We start from the raw sequence: 17,501 nt of genomic DNA on the forward strand, positions 1-17,501 counted from the left end.
GCTTGGAGGACACTCTGGGTTATCACAAGCTCTGAACTGAATCCTAAGGTGTACTACAGTGAGACTCGTGATAGGAATGTGAGAGGAACGGAGCTAAAGACGATCAGTTTCTTACTAGGAAAGAGTCTCACTGACTTCCATCCTCCAGGGCTTCCGCTGTTCCATTAGTAACAACTCAACATAAAAAGGGGGAGAAGTTCTCAGTATCATAAATCCCCTAGATTTGCTATTGTCGGCACTCAGCCACATGACTGCTGAATTTCTGCCTTACCATCATGCAATCAGGTCAGTGTAAAGAGAACGAGTGTGAAGGTGTGGGGAAAATACCTCGGCAGGGCAGCTGACTGCTAATGCGCAAGGTCTGAGGAACAAAAGCCACATCCATCACACTAGTGCCCGAGATACCACGTGAGAGAAGGTTCCCTGGATTGAGTCACAGTCCTTCAGCCAAGTGCAGAATGAGAGCTTGTCGGTTTACCTGGGATTTAAATCCCCAGATCTGGTGGTGGGTCTCCATCCCATGAGCTTCCCTGACACTGTAGGAGGCAAAAGTTATGTCGGAAGAAGACGGCAACAATATGAGGTTAAAACAAAAAGAAAAGAAGCAGAACAAGATTTTCTATCCTTGCTATAATTTTGCAAGTTTTTTGTTTAAAAAACAGGTAAAATTTCAGTAGCCAAAACAGGAGGGGTGGGGGTGGGTGGGAATAAACTGCACTGGTAAGCGCTCTAGCAAGACAACTTATTTTTTTCTTTTCCCCCCAGTCAAAAGCACTAGTTAAAGTTCAGTTAAACTGAACATTTCAGAAGTAGGCCATTCCTCCACCTCCTCCTCCTCCTCACTCAGTTATACTCAAATACATTATGGTACAGAGACATTGCGTCTTTCTATACAATATGTACAATAAAAAGCTTTAAAAAAAAAAAACAAACAAACCACACAACCAAGTCCAAACTCGCTTTCCAAGTCATCTTTTCCTTTTGGGGAGGGGGAGTGAAATGTATGATGATCCCTGTAAATTGGGACCAGAAATTTTAATGTAGTCATTTTCTCATATCAGTCTTTTTATATTAATGCAAAGAAAAACAAAGGAGAGAGGTATAATATCACCTAAAAAGTTTAAATAAATTTTAGAAACGCATAACCCAAGAAAATTACAGCTGGCATCTCATCACACGAACAGTAATTATCACCATCAGCCTGGTTAACGGAGGATTCACAAAGTAAACCACACACTGCAAATGCCCCGATACGGCCACTCTTACCCCCCCTCCCCTTCTAATTACTCAGAGCCCATAATGCTCCCACTCCCGTATTCTGCCAGAGATGCGTGAAATACTATGCCAGTGAGTAAGTCTCTGCCACAAAAAGCTGATCCCTCCTGCCCCGCCCCCTCAAAGAATAAAACACAACACAGGTGGAACATCTCCAGAAAAATACCCAGAAACTACAGGAACTGAGGCTAAGGAGAAGATCGAAAGAGAGTCGCAATACCCTCAGATGAAGGAACACTGGTGCATGCTCATTTCTTTTGGAAAGCAACATCTGGGCAGACAACTTCAGATCGATCCATCCCACCTTTCACCCCCCCCCCCCCCCACACCCAGAGGAACAAGGTGGGGGGTGAGAACTAGTTTCAGAGCTAGCAGGATGGCTCTAGGATATTCCTAACTCTCAACAGACACCCAAATCTTACAGACACTGGGCAGATTCCGAAAAGGCCAAGCACCCTCCCCTTCCATGGCTATTCCAGGTTTTACTTTTAGGTTACTGTGAAACACGATTTCAGAAATCTTGCACAGTGCATGCTGGCTATACCTCCCTCTCAAAGTTTGCATCACGTATCAGGAGGTCCACATGAACCTGCCGCAGCCAGTGAAATAAATATATACGTTCAACAGTTATAGCTGGAAACCTCTCAGATCCATTTTTTCCCCTCTCCTCCTGCGTCTTTTGAGAAAATGTCAGAGAGCACAAGACATGCTGAAAAGCACTTGTGCTAGACAGTGTCCCAAAGGCTGCCACGCAGAAACACTTTGCCCTTGGTGACAGCACTGCACGTCAGCCGATGTTGGATTAACAATACTCTCTTTTAGGGATGGAAAGGGAAGGAGGGAGGCATTGTGCTCAACGATCAAAGACATTTAAGGAGAAAAGACAATTCTAACTTGAAAGACATCTTTCAAACTCCTGCAACACAACCAGCAAAACCATTTTTGAACGTTTACGGGCTCGTTCTGTTCTGCATTAAGTCCCCGTATGTATTTCCCTAGTGAATTCCCTCTCTTTGCTCGGAGGATAGATTTGAAAGTAGATTCACAGTCTACCAGCTCCTCTCTCTTTCTCACACACACACACACACATACACAAAGAGGTTCCTTCTCAGTTTCAAAGTATAACAGCAAAACCAGTCCTAATGCCCAGACCTCTGGCATTCTCCTCACTTTTGCACCACCAGGGATCCTCCCCAATTGTCCCAGATTTCTCCCACTTTTGTTCAGTTCAGCTTTCCTTTGCCATGTGAATCCCTCCTGGCTTCAAAGCCCAGCTGAAACCTCTCTCTCTCCAGGCTCTGAGTGGAGGCAGGTGACACGCTTCACAGTGGGGCGGACACAAAAATCACACCCAACAGTCACCACAGCACGGCGCCAGTATCAGCAATCAGCAGCTCGCGTTGGGCGAATATTTCTACATGAAGCATTTTATTGAATGCTGGACATTTACAAGCAGGAGAAAGAAGACAGACAGTAGGGAAAGATTTTCAAGACAGGACCCTGTGCTATTGAGAGCTGAGAGAAGTATCTCATACATCTAGAAGTGATTTCAGATCCACACAGAGAGGGGAAAGGGGGGCTCATCCAGAAAGCTTTGTTAATCTCTCTCTCTCTCCTCCACTTTCCACACAGAAGTTTTTCCTCTCTCTCTCTTTCAGGCAGGTATTCATTCACACACATACACACAGCGCCTTTGTTTCTGAATAAATAGTACAGTTTCTTAGGACTTTTCACCTGCTTCCTGCAGTAGCAGATCACAGCAGAACAAGGAAAACTGTTGCATGAGAGAGTATTTAAAACAAGAAAAATCAAAGGAAAATATAGAGACCCAGCGACTGGATGAGACTCCGCTGATGTGATGGTCTTGAAAGAGATGGTTTGGGAGGAGAAGGAGGAAAGGTGTGAGTGAGTGAGAAAGACAAAAAGATAGAAGGAGCGAACAATCGTTATTGATTGTTCCATGTAACTCCACGGTCACAGGAATGAGTGGGGCAGGGGTGGGGAGTAGGAAAAGAAAATGCCCGTAAAATCACGCACTGGCGTCAGCGCTCCATGCTCTGCCTCACATCTCTTCCAGTCACTGGTGCCCGAACAGCCAACGCCCACTGGGCCCCAGATAAAGGCGGGGGAGTGGGGGCCCCTTCCTTGTCTTTGTGTTTGTTAAGTTGTCATTTCGCCTTTCTGCTTTTGCATCAGGCGCACTTGGTTTGTGCCTGTGTGAGGAGGTCAGTGAAGGAGTCAAAGAGTTTCTCCAACCACGGCTGGTTCCTCATGCACTGCTGGACGACTTCTTCCTGCCCCAAGTCATCACTCTGCTCTTCTATCGCATCTGTCTGTGGAAAGGGGGAAGACAGAAAGACAACATGAGCACAAGAGCCTCAAAACACTAGGGGAATAATTTTTTTTTTTTAATATTATTTTTATTAGCATTTTCAGAAAAACACAAAGATCAAATTTACAACATCATCATAAGTTCAACATTTACAAACATCTGCAGTGTTCCCCTTCCCTCCCCTTTCCCCCCTCCCTTCTTCCCGTCCACTCAGGGATCCTAAACCTTGCCCACCACTAGAACTGCCTCTTCTTATTCCTATTACACCGGTAAACCCCTCCACTCCAAATATGGAGCCCATGTTTTAAGGAACCTCAACTTGCCTCCTCGCTTTAAGGCTGTAAGTTTATCAATTAAACGGCAATAATCCACTTTCGCTAACACCTGATCCACCGTAGGTGTTGCAGTTTGCTTCCACAGTCTGGCAATTAATGTTCGAGCTGCAGTTACTATATGGGACAAAAGGCAATGGTGGGAGGCCCGACCCCCCCTCTTCGGGATATTCAGCAGACACAGGCCCGGATGTAATGTTACCTCAATACCCAGCCCTCCCTGCAATCGTGCCTGCAGGCTCTGCCAGAACAGCTGTATCACCGGGCACTCCCACCAAATGCGCCAAAATGTTCCTACCGCCCCACATTTGCGCCAACATTGCGCCTCGCCTGTTTTAAAGATGCAAGCCAGTCTGCTAGGGGTCATGTACCATTGATATAGCATCTTATACCCATTTTCCACCAGGGGAGTCGCCACAGAGAAGGACGGCAGTCTTTTAAAGATTGTTCTCCATGTAGCAGGCTCATAGGAAGTAGAGAGTAGAGTCTCCTAGGAGAATAATTTTAAAAGGATTTTCTGTGGGTAAATAGATAGTTACCTGTTGGGAAAGCCCCCCCTCCCCCCACCCAGTGCCAGGGAAAGGACAGGTGCTGGGGGAAGGGCCATCCTGGCAAAATATGAGGAAGTAAAAATAAATTCCTGATTCTGCCGGTCTGCCTGTAGCTATTGTCCCTGTTGGGGAACAGATTTTCAAAGGAGAACTCTAGAAGCGTACTGTAAGCTCCATGAAAGCGCTTGGAAATCATCACCTAAAGTTATGCAGTCACTCCAGTAGCAAAGTCAAGTTACTGCTCCCCTACTGGCAGATGTACTGCTGCTTCACGCTCACATCATGCAGAGTTTGTGTTTCTAAGGTGGATTCTCATCTTGTGTGCCGATTTGTTATGGGTCACATTCTATTTCCAAAATGATTTTCCCTTACAGGTTGCCCTTTGACATACTCTTATTACAGAACAGTTCCTGGAGATCATAAAGGAAAGATTATGTCTTACCTGATAATTTTTTTTCCTTTAGTCTCTTGTGTAAGTTTCTTGATTCATGATTTTTAAACTGGAGAAAATGGGAAAGCGCCAGTGATCACCCGATCACAGGTTTGTAAGGTCCTGATCTGAAGAGTTATGATTTTTTGGCCAATGTTAGGAGACTCTCTATACGTGGTGCAATGACATCGTTCACAGGTGTGATCAGTTCATCCTTCTGCAATCATCATGTCGCACTCTCCATTTCTCTTACTGGTGTTTTCAGTACGGGCTCTGAACTATCTCGTGTGTGGATGTAATTCTCATCCTTAGATTTAAGTTCACTTCTCCTTAACCACCTTTGGTCAATGTGTGATTGCTGAAGTAACTCAGTACTTCCCACTGTATTTGTGCCTGTGCCACAGTTTTTCCTGGTTTGCTGATCTGACTCATATTTAAAAGTGCCCTGTCTCTTGTTTTGTAAATCCTGTTGCTTCTTCTGCCCTCTCCCTCACCCTATCCACATTTAATGATGGAGACCGACCCTTTCACGTTCCCTTTCTTCAGCACTTTTTCAGTATTTGGGTCTATGAATGGTAACTCTATGTGTCTGAAATATTTCTACAAGACCAACACTGCCTTCAGCTCCTGGCACCTCTTGGGTGCAGTGTCTCCAAACAGGTTAGTTTTGCACATACGACCGTAGTGAGTATCTCTGCTAAAGCCAGGGTACGTTGGCTATGAACTCTCTCAAATTTACACTTAGTACCTGCATCATGGGATTCATAGGAGGGAATATGAGACACAAGATATCAAGGTGCACTGCTAATCAGGCTGGTAGCTCAGTACAATTCAGCCAATTTTCTGTATCTTTCTGTCCTATTTTCCTGGTCTCTGATTGTTCTCAAGAGTCTTGGCAACAACCATATGGAGTCCCACAGGGTTCCCCATTGTCACCCATCCTGTTTAATGTTTCTATGACCTATATGGATTTTGGATAGGAGTAAAATACTGCTCTTATGCTGATGATAAGCTTTTGCTAATTCCAACTGAGAATGGATTGAGTGACATTTCATAAGTACATAAGTAATGCCATACTGGGAAAAGACCAAGGGTCCATCGAGCCCAGCATCTTGTCCACGACAGCGGCCAATCCAGGCCAAGGGCACCTGGCAAGCTTCCCAAACGTACAAACATTCTATACATGTTATTCCTGGGATTTTGGATTTTTCCAAGTCCGTTTAGTAGCGGTTTATGGACTTGTCCTTTAGGAAACCGTCCAACCCCTTTTTAAACCCTGCTAAGCTAACCGCCTTCACCACATTTTCCGGCAATGAATTCCAGCGTTTAATTACACGTTGGGTGAAGAAAAATTTTCTCCGATTTGTTTTAAATTTACTACACTGTAGTTTAATCGCATGCCCCCTAGTCCTAGTATTTTTGGAAAGCGTGAACAGACGCTTCACATCCACCTGTTCCACTCCACTCATTATTTTATATACCTCTATCATGTCTCCCCTCAGCCGTCTCTTCTCCAAGCTGAATAGCCCTAGCCTCCTTAGTCTTTCTTCATAGGGAAGTCGTCCCGTCCCCGCTATCATTTTAGTCGCCCTTCGCTGCACCTTTTCCAATTCTACTATATCTTTCTTGAGATGCGGCGACCAGAATTGAACACAATACTCAAGGTGCGGTCGCACCATGGAGCGATACAACGACATTATAACATCCTCACACCTGTTTTCCATACCTTTCCTAATAATACCCAACATTCTATTCGCTTTCCTAGCCGCAACAGCACACTGAGCAGAAGGTTTCAGCGTGTTATCGACGACGACACCCAGATCCCTTTCTTGGTCCGTAACTCCTAATGTGGAACCTTGCATGACGTAGCTATAATTCGGGTTCTTTTTTCCCACATGCATCACCTTGCACTTGCTCACATTAAACGTCATCTGCCATTTAGCCACCCAGTCTCCCAGTCTTGTAAGGTCCTCTTGTAATTTTTCACAATCCTGTCGCGAGTTAACGACTTTGAATAACTTTGTGTCATCAGCAAATTTAATTACCTCGCTAGTTACTCCCATCTCTAAATCATTTATAAATATATTAAAAAGCAGCGGTCCTAGCACAGACCCCTGAGGAACCCCACTAACTACCCTCCTCCATTGTGAATACTCCCCATTTAACCCCACTCTCTGTTTCCTATCCTTCAACCAGTTTTTAATCCACAATAGGACATTTCCTCCTATCCCATGACCCTCCAATTTCCTCTGTAGTCTTTCATGAGGTACCTTGTCAAACGCCTTTTGAAAATCCAGATACACAATATCAACCGGCTCCCCTTTGTCCACATGTTTGTTTACTCCTTCAAAGAATTGAAGTAAATTGGTCAGGCAAGATTTCCCCACACAAAAGCCGTGCTGACTCGGTCTCAGTAATCCATGTCCTTGGATGTGCTCTGTAATTTTGTTTTTAATAATAGCCTCTACCATTTTCCCCGGCACCGACGTCAGACTCACCGGTCTATAATTTCCCGGATCTCCCCTGGAGCCTTTTTTAAAAATGGGCGTTACATTGGCCACCCTCCAATCTTCCGGTACCACGCTCGATTTTAAGGATAAGTTGCATATCACTAGCAGTAGCTCCGCAAGCTCATTTTTCAGTTCTATCAGTACTCTAGGATGAATACCATCCGGTCCAGGAGATTTGCTACTCTTCAGTTTGCCGAACTGCCCCATTACGTCCTCCAGGTTTACCGTGAAGTCAGTAAGTTTCTCCGACTCGTCCGCTTGAAATACCATTTCCGACACCGGTATCCCACCCAAATCTTCCTCGGTGAAGACCGAAGCAAAGAATTCATTCAGTCTCTCCGCTACGTCTTTGTCTTCCTTGATCACCCCTTTTACCCCTCGGTCATCCAGCAGCCCAACCGATTCTTTTGCCGGCTTCCTGCTTTTAATATACCGAAAATTTTTTTTACTATGTTTTTTTGCCTCTAATGCTATCTTTTTTTCATAATCCCTCTTGGCCTTCTTTATCTGCACCTTGCATTTGCTTTGACACTCCTTATGCTGCTTCTTGTTATTTTCAGATGGTTCCTTCTTCCATTTTCTGAAGGCGTTTCTTTTAGCCCTAATAGCTTCCTTCACCTCACTTTTCAACCAGGCCGGCTGTCTTTTGGAGTTCCGTCTTTCTTTTCTAATTCGCGGAATATGTATGACCTGGGCCTCCAGGATGGTATTTTTGAACAGCGTCCACGCCTGTTGTACAGTTTTTACTCTCTCAGTTGCCCCCCTAAGTTTTTTTTTTTACCGTTCTTCTCATTTATCATAGTCTCCTTTTTTAAAGTTAAACACTAACGTATTTGACTTTCTGTGTACAGTTACTTCAATGGTTGCATCTTGTATCTTTAAAATTATTCACTACAGTGTTATCCATGGATTTAAACTGAACGCCGATAAGACTAAACTACTCTGGTTAGATAGAAATATTGATTCCGTTCCTGATTCTATAACTATTTCTGATAGTCTTTCTTTAAAGATCAACAGAACGGGAAAAGTTCTTGGTGTCACTTTGGTCACCACTCTTTCTTTTTTTTTGTTACATTTGTACCCCGCGCTTTCCCACTCATGGCAGGCTCAATGCGGCTTACATATACAGGTACTTATTTGTACCTGGGGCAATGGAGGGTTAAGTGATTTGCCCAGAGTCACAGTAAGGGTATGATACATACCTGTAGCAGTTGTTCTCCGAGGACAGCAGGCTGATTGTTCTCACGACTGGGTTGACGTCCGCGGCAGCCCCCACCAACCGGAAAAAGCTTCGCGGGACGGTCGGCACGCAGGGCACGCCCACCGCGCATGCGCGGCCGTCTTCCCGCCCGTGCGCGACCGCTCCCGCCAGTTGAATGACAAGCAATAAAGTATGAAACACAACTCCAAAGGGGAGGAGGGAGGGAAGGTGAGAACAATCAGCCTGCTGTCCTCGGAGAACAACTGCTACAGGTATGTATCATACCCTTTCTCCGAGGACAAGCAGGCTGCTTGTTCTCACGACTGGGGTATCCCTAGCTCTCAGGCTCACTCAAAACAATAACCCAGGTCAATTGAACCTCGCAAACGGCGAGGGTACAACAGAAATTGACCTACGAAGAACAACTAACTGAGAGTGCAGCCTGACCAGAATAAATTCGGGTCCTGGAGGGTGGAGTTGGATTTACACCCCAAACAGATTCTGCAGCACCGACTGCCCGAACCGACTGTCGCGTCGGGTATCCTGCTGGAGGCAGTAATGAGATGTGAATGTGTGGACAGATGACCACGTCGCAGCCTTGCAGATCTCTTCAATAGTGGCTGACTTCAAGTGGGCCACCGACGCTGCCATGGCTCTGACACTATGAGCCGTGACATGACCCTCAAGAGTCAGCCCAGCCTGGGCGTAAGTGAAGGAAATGCAATCTGCTAGCCAATTAGAGATGGTGCGTTTCCCGACAGCGACCCCTAGCCTGTTAGGGTCGAAAGAAATAAACAATTGGGCGGACTGTCTGTGGGGCTGTGTCCGCTCCAAGTAGAAGGCCAATGCTCTCTTGCAGTCCAATGTGTGCAACTGACGTTCAGCAGGGCGGGTATGCGGCCTGGGGAAGAATGTTGGCAAGACAATTGACTGGTTAAGATGGAACTCCGACACCACCTTCGGCAGGAACTTTGGGTGAGTGCGGAGCACTACTCTGTTGTGATGAAATTTGGTATATGGAGCATGAGCTACTAGGGCTTGAAGCTCACTGACCCTACGAGCGGAAGTAACTGCCACCAGGAAAATGACCTTCCAGGTCAAGTACTTCAGATGGCAGGTATTCAGTGGCTCAAAAGGAGGTTTCATCAGCTGGGTGAGGACGACGTTGAGATCCCATGACACAGTAGGAGGCTTGATAGGGGGCTTTGACAAAAGCAAGCCTCTCATGAATCGAACGACTAAAGGCTCTCCAGAGATGGCTTTACCTTCCACACGATAATGGTAAGCACTAATCGCACTAAGGTGATTCCTTACTGAGTTGGTCTTGAGGCCAGACTCTGATAAGTGCAGAAGGTATTCAAGCAGGTTCTGTGCAGGGCAAGAACGAGGTTCTAGGGCCATGCTCTCACACCACACGACAAACCTCCTCCACTTGAAAAAGTAACTCTTTTTAGTGGAATCCTTCCTAGAGGCAAGCAAGACCCGGGAGACACCCTCAGACAGACCCAACGCAGTGAAGTCTACGCCCTCAACATCCAGGCCGTGAGAGCCAGAGACTGAAGGTTGGGGTGCAGCAACGCTCCGTCGTTCTGCGAAATGAGAGTCGGAAAACACTCCAATCTCCACGGTTCTTCGGAGGACAACTCCAGAAGAAGAGGGAACCAGATCTGACGGGGCCAAAAGGGCGCTATCAGAATCATGGTGCCGCGGTCTTGCTTGAGCTTCAGTAAGGTCTTCCCCACCAAAGGTATGGGAGGATAAGCATACAGGAGGCCGGTCCCCCAATGGAGGAGAAAGGCATCCGACGCTAGCCTGCCGTGTGCCTGAAGTCTGGAACAGAACAGAGGCAGCTTGTGGTTGGTCTGAGAGGCGAAAAGGTCCACCGAGGGGGTGCCCCACGCTCGGAAGATCTTGCGTACCACTCTGGCATGGAGCGACCACTCGTGCGGTTGCATGACTCTGCTCAGTCTGTCGGCCAGACTGTTGTTTACGCCTGCCAGGTATGTGGCTTGGAGGAGCATGCCGAACCGACACGCCCAACGCCACATCCCGACGGCCTCCTGGCACAGGGGGCGAGATCCGGTGCCCCCCTGCTTGTTGACGTAATACATTGCAACCTGATTGTCTGTCCGAATTTGGATAATTTGACAGGACAGCCGATCTCTGAAAGCCTTCAGTGCGTTCCAGATCGCTCGGAGCTCCAGGAGGTTGATCTGCAGATCCTTTTCCTGGAGGGACCACAGACCCTGAGTGTGGAGCCCATCGACATGGGCTCCCCACCCCAGGCGAGATGCATCCGTCGTCAGCACTTTCGTGGGCTGCGGAACTTGGAATGGACGTCCCAGGGTCAAATTGGTCCGGATGGTCCACCAGAGCAGTGAAGTGCGACAACTGGTGGAGAGGCGGATGACATCTTCTAGATTCCCGGTGGCTTGGAACCACTGGGAAGCTAGGGTCCATTGAGCAGATCTCATGTGAAGACGAGCCATGGGAGTCACATGAACTGTGGAGGCCATATGACCCAGAAGTCTCAACATCTGCCGAGCTGTGATCTGCTGAGACGCTCTGGTCTGCGAAGCCAGGGCCAAGAGATTGGTGGCCCTCGCTTCGGGAAGGTAGGCCTGAGCCGTCTGGGAATTCAGCAGCGCTCCTATGAATTCCAGAGACTGAGTTGGCTGGAGATGGGACTTTGGGTAATTTATCACAAACCCCAGCAGCTCCAGAAGTTGAATAGTGCACTGCATGGACCGGAGGGCTCCTGCCTCCGAGGTGTTCTTGACCAGCCAATCGTCGAGATATGGGAACACGTGCACTCCCAGCTTGCGTAGGTAGGCCGCTACCACCACGAGGCACTTTGTAAACACTCGTGGGGCAGAGGCGAGCCCAAAGGGCAGCACACAATACTGAAAGTGCCGTGCGCCCAGGCGGAATCTGAGATACTGTCTGTGAGCTGGCAGTATCGGGATGTGAGTGTATGCGTCCTTTAAATCCAGGGAACATAGCCAATCGTTTTTCTGAATCATTGGCAGAAGGGTGCCCAAGGAAAGCATCCTGAACTTTTCTTTGACCAGGAATTTGTTCAGGCCTCTCAGGTCTAGGATGGGACGCATCCCCCCTGTTTTCTTTTCCACAAGGAAGTACCTGGAATAGAATCCCTGCCCTTCCTGCCCGGGTGGTACGGGCTCGACCGCATTGGCGCTGAGAAGGGCGGAGAGTTCCTCTGCAAGTACCTGCTTGTGATGGGAGCTGAAAGACTGAGCTCCTGGAGGACAATTTGGAGGCAGGGAGGCCAAATTCAGGGCGTATCCGCACCGCACTATTTGGAGAACCCACTGGTCGGAGGTTATGAGAGGCCACCTTTGGTGAAAAAATTTTAACCTCCCTCCGACCGGCAGATCGTCCGGTACGGACACTTGTAGGGCGGCTATGTTCCCGTGGATCCAGTCAAAAGCCCGTCCCCGGCTTTTGCTGTGGAGGCGCAGGGGGCTGCTTAGGCGCACGCTGTTGACGAGAACGAGCGCGCTGGGGCTGTCCCTGTGCCTGACGAGGCCTTCGGGCCGGCTGGTTGTACCTACGCTTTGCAAAAGAATAGGGTGCAGCCTGCCGTGCCCGGGAAAAAACGCCCACCCGTGGGGGCGGGTGCTGAAGGCGCCCGGTGGGAGAGCTTGTCGAGAGCGGTTTCCCGCTGATGCAGTTGGTCCACCATCTGCTCGACCTTCTCACCGAAAATGTTATCCCCCCGGCAAGGGACGTCGGCCAGTCTCTGCTGGGTGCGGTTGTCCAGGTCAGAGGCACGCAGCCATGAGAGCCTGCGCATCACTATACCTTGGGCCGCAGCACGAGATGCCACGTCACAGGTGTCAAAAATCCCCCTGGACAGGAACTTTCTGCACGCCTTCAGCTGCCTGACCACCTCCTGATAAGGCCTGGACTGCTCCGGCGGGAGCTTATCGACCAGGTCCGCCAGCTGTTGCACATTGGTCCGCATGTGGATGCTCATATAGAGCAGGTACGATTGGATGCGGGTCACGAGCATGGAGGACTGGTAGGCCTTCCTCCCAAATGAGTCCAGAGTGCGAGACTCCCGCCCCGGGGGCGCCGAGGCGGTATCCCTCGAACTCCGTGCCCTCTTGAGAGCAGAATCCACGACCGCTGAGTCATGGGGCAACTGGGGCCGCATGAGCTCTGGGTCAGAGTGGATCCTGTACTGGGACTCTGCTTTCTTGGGAATGGTGGGATTAGTTAATGGTCGCACCCAGTTCCGGAGCAGCGTCTCCTTCAGGACATTGTGCAGCGGTACCGTGGAGGACTCTCTAGGTGGTGATGGATAGTCGAGGACCTCGAGCATCTCGGCCCTCGGCTCTTCCACAGAGACCACGGGAAAGGGAATGCTTATAGACATATCCCGCACAAAGGAGGCAAAGGAGAGACTCTCAGGAGGTGAGAGCTTCCTCTCCGGTGACGGCGTGGGGTCCGAGGGAAGGCCCGTAGACTCCTCTGAGGAGAAATATCTCGGGTCCTCCTCTTCCCCCCACGAGTCCTCATCCTCGGTATCGGACATTAGCTCATGTAGCTGAGTCCGGTACCGGGCCCGGCTCGACGTCGAGGCACCGAGGCCTCGGTGTCGTCGAGCGGTGGACTCCCGCGCCGGCGGGGACGGAGCTCCCTCCATCGACGTCGACGGGGACTCCACCTGCGTGGCTGTCGAGACCGGCACCGCAAGCGGCGGCGGTGTCGACTGCCCCGGCGCCGGGCTAGAGCTCGCCGGCGCCACAGTCATCGGCGCCGAGGGCGCAAGCACCCCCGGCGCCGGCACAGCCTGGCGCATCAGCCCTTCCAGGAGCCCCGGAAGGATGGCTCTGAGGCACTCGTCCAGGCCCGCTGCCGAGAAAGGCGGTGGGGCCGGCAAGGGTGTCGGTGCCAGAAGCTGCTGGGGGCCAGGAGACGGCACCGAGGTGCCGGAACCCCGACGCGTCGGTACCTCCACCACCGACGGAGATCTCTCCTCTCTGTGATGACGCTTCGGCGTCGACACCTCCTCAGGCACCGAGGGCTCCCGGTGACGGCGCTTCTTGTCCTTCTTCCGGTGCACGTCACCGGTGCCGGAGGGCATGGAGGAGGAGGAGGTCGATCCCCCTCGGTCTCGAGGTACCGGGACCGACAGGGTTCGGTCCCGTGGCTCACGAGTTGAGGGAGTGACCGGGGCCGACTGCCCACGCGGTCTCTCTACCCCACTCTCGCCGGCGGACCGGCGGGCCGACGGGACCTGTTCTCCTGGGGTCGCTGCCATCGGTGCCGATGTCTCGGGCATCGATACCGGTACCGAAGAACCGGCCTTCGATACCGATGCCGTCGAGGTCGACGTCGAGGGGCCGGCGCAAGTTCCAAAAAGACGGTCCCGCAGAACTTGCCTCGCAACCTGAGTCCGTTTCCGGAGACCGAGACACAAAGCACACGACTTGAGATTGTGCTCCGGCCCGAGGCACTGGAGGCACCAAGCGTGGGTGTCGGTCTGCGAGATCGGCCGGCCGCAGCGACCACACTTTTTAAATCCACTCGGGACCTTCGAGGACATCGACGGAAAAATCGCGTCGGCGAAGTCAAAGTCGGCAATGGTGGCTAAAATCACACCACGAAAATTGAAACCGACCGAGCGGCCACTAGGCCGCAACGAGGCGTCCCCGCTAGAAAGCGAGGGAAAAAGGAGGAGCGCGTGCTCCACACGCGAAAAATTCTTTTTTTTTTTTTTTTTTTTTTTTTTTTTTTTGGATAACAAACGAAACTGAAAGAAGAAGAGGCCAAAAGGGCCAAGAGCGACGACCCGCGTAAACGCGGTCGAAAATTCCGGCGGCTGAAACGAGAGAGTTGCAAAAACACGACTCTCTCAGTCGCGGGAAAAAAGTAACTGGCGGGAGCGGTCGCGCACGGGCGGGAAGACGGCCGCGCATGCGCGGTGGGCGTGCCCTGCGTGCCGACCGTCCCGCGAAGCTTTTTCCGGTTGGTGGGGGCTGCCGCGGACGTCAACCCAGTCGTGAGAACAAGCAGCCTGCTTGTCCTCGGAGAAAATCATATTACACAAATTGCATTTTTAAACTTAGTCACCTACGTCGAATTTGTCATTTGTTTTTCATACTTATCATTCTGTACCTTGGCGCAGGCTATTATCTCATTTTGATTATTGTGATATTTTAGATCTATCCATTACTGTTAAACTTTGTTCAAAATTACAGATCTTGCAAAATACTGCAGCCAAATTGATATTGAGACTTAAAAGATTGGATAGTGCTTCTTCTGCTCTTATTTCCCTTCATTGGCTCCCATTCCAAGCTCGTATTTTGTTTAAATTGTCAAATGTTTGATGGTTTTGTTCCTACTTATATTCTTGATTTTTTCCCATTTCCTACAGTCAACAGTTTTGTTAGAACTAGTGACCCATTTCGTCTCTGCCTTCCTTCTTAGGAGTCAACTACAAGTGTTATCTTGAAGCTTCTTTTGTTTATCAAGCTCCTCATTTTTGGTCATCTCTTCCATTAGAACTACACTCTCTGGGTTCTTGTTACTCTTTTCGTAAAAATCTGAAAACTTTTTTGTTTTAAGAAATTTGGGGGTTAATTTTGTTATATCATTTTTTAATTGTTAGCCGCTTTGAACCACTTTTTCTGGGCGTTAGCAGGATACAAGAGCTATATTACATTACATTTCGTAGGAACTAGAGAAGCCTAAGTTCACGTTCCACCAACACATCTTCTGACCTGGTGCAAATTATTTAATCCTGCAATGCTTCAGGTACCTTTAGCTCCTACTGAAAAGGCATGAGCTCAATCTTTTTTCAATCTCTCCAAAAGTAGCACAAAACAGTCACTTGGTAGTGACAATATATTATTAATTTCCCTTCTTGGGTTTCCCTGTTCTGCTTCAACTTTTCACGTGTTGGAATGACAATGTCCCAGGTGGGCACAACTTCTCTACTGGTCTCCTAGAGAGGAGATCACCGACTCTTTCTAGCACAACCTGGTGAAGGATGTTTACCTAGTTTCCAGTGGATAATCCATGCTACCTTACCGCCTCTATGTAAGGGGGAGGGAAGGAGACAGAAGACACCTAGCTTTGTGGGTGTGTAGCATAACTCACCTCTTCTTTGCAGCGTAGGAAAGTATGATACTTGTAGTGATGTAAGGAATGATACAGAGAGTAAAAAAGGGACTTCTCAGTTTCAACTTTAAATTCCTAGGAGGAACAAATAAAAAAAAAAAAAAAAATCACAATTGTGTCTGGAAAAAATGCAATTATTTCAATTTCTTTATAAACACAGGGATGGTTCTCGGTTCTGTTTTTCAAAGTGGCTTTTCACCAAATCAAGTAAGTCAGCATACAGAAGGGGACCTCTGATTCCTCCTTAGCCACTTGATGCACTATGTGGGTAGAAGAGAGTCAGAGGTCCCCCGAACTGCCACCTTGATCCTTAAAGGAAAGTCATGTCAGGTAACCTAGTCATCTACACTGCCCTGAGGGCTCAGAAACATTAAAATTGTACAGAACGCTCCTTCCGATTCTTCATCAGATCCTGGAAAAGGAGGCTTTGGTGAAGCTTGCTGAAAAAATGCTGAGACAAAAGATACATCCATGTGCTTCTACACACTAAAAGCTTTTAACTTACAAGGCCCTGATGAACTTGTTGCAGTAGGATAGCCTGGCACTCCCCCCCCCCCCCCAAACTGTGGCACCATCTGCTTTGGTGGGCAGGGGTGGAAGGAGGTGCAGGAATGGCCCCTAGAAAGAGTCACCTCACCGCTGGAGGACCTTTCGCTGGCAGGGCTTGGGGTCCTCTCCAGCTCAGGAACTTGAGGGGTGGGGGCAGCAGGGCAAAGTTTTGTGCCCCCCCCCCCCCCCCCACACACACAAAATTTAAGGTCTGGCTATGCAACTGGGTTATTAGAAGCACCATGAATGTGAAAATCTAAGGTGTTAAACTCAGTGGTGACTACTTGTGCAGAACTAGAATTTTCCGTACCAGGATCAATTTTTTCCCACTTCTCTTCTTTAATAAATCTGTGTTCCCAATGAGGTGACCACTCGGATCACGCCTATGCAAAGAATCAGCTACCAAAACCTGTTTCTCACCTGTGGTTTAGATACATTCTTTTTCAATTTGTTCAGTGTTTTTCTGTTGTATGGTTCGCCTCCTGGCTTCATTTTTACCGTCGACTCTCCCGGCTCCATGTGGAGCTGTGGGAATGTGTGGAGCGCCTCCTGTCAAGAGGGAGAAACAGAGCATAAAAAGCCTCCTCCCAAATCGGACGTCACTGGGATCCCACTCCCTCTTACAGCAGGGGGACCATGAGCATGTCAATCTCTAGTTCAAGTGTTTTCAGACAGGAGATGGCCACTGGTGCATAACTCTGCCTAAACTATGTGCCTTCATTAGTCACTTTCCTTTGATATGGAGTGGAGGAGTGGCCCAATGTTTAATGCAGCGGGCTTTGATCCTGGCTACCTAGGTTCGATTCCCACTGCAGCTCCTTGTGACCTTGGGCAAGCCACAAACCTCCATTGCCCCTGTGCACCCTCTAGGGTCAGAGAAAGAACCTGCATATATTTATTACATTGGTACCCCTCGCTTTCCCACTTAGAGCAGGTTCAATGCGGCTTACATAGTAGTAGAGATTACAAAGTATTGATAGAGAAAATATACGTTAAGTCTAGCAGAATAATAAGAGCGATAGGTAAATAGAAAAGGTAAGGGTGAAGGAAGTAGTAGAGGTATAAGCAAGGGGTAGGTGGGCACAGGAGGAGGGGTAATGGGGGGCGGGAGGGGGATGAACAAGAGATAATTGAGTACTGGAGGAGGGATAGTGGAGGCGGGAGGAGAA

General features: G+C 48.9%; 1 protein-coding gene across 3 annotated transcripts in view; it reads right to left on the reverse strand.

Annotated features, from left to right (window-relative positions):
* Nucleotides 1-890: 890 nt before the first annotated feature.
* PRR12 (proline rich 12) overlaps nucleotides 891-17,501 on the reverse strand; it is a 117,620-nt gene continuing 101,009 nt past the window's right edge. For all 3 annotated transcript variants that reach the window (XM_030198012.1, XM_030198011.1, XM_030198010.1), the window contains 3 exons: nucleotides 16,753-16,881; nucleotides 15,763-15,858; nucleotides 891-3,608 (listed from right to left, as the gene is read on the reverse strand). In XM_030198012.1, the coding sequence (XP_030053872.1) occupies nucleotides 3,468-3,608; nucleotides 15,763-15,858; nucleotides 16,753-16,881 (366 nt within the window). In that variant the 3' untranslated portion in view covers nucleotides 891-3,467. The remainder of the gene's footprint in view (nucleotides 3,609-15,762; nucleotides 15,859-16,752; nucleotides 16,882-17,501) is intronic.

This window comes from Microcaecilia unicolor, chromosome 3 (genome assembly GCF_901765095.1).
Source record: "Microcaecilia unicolor chromosome 3, aMicUni1.1, whole genome shotgun sequence".
Taxonomy (NCBI): Eukaryota; Metazoa; Chordata; class Amphibia; order Gymnophiona; family Siphonopidae; genus Microcaecilia; species Microcaecilia unicolor.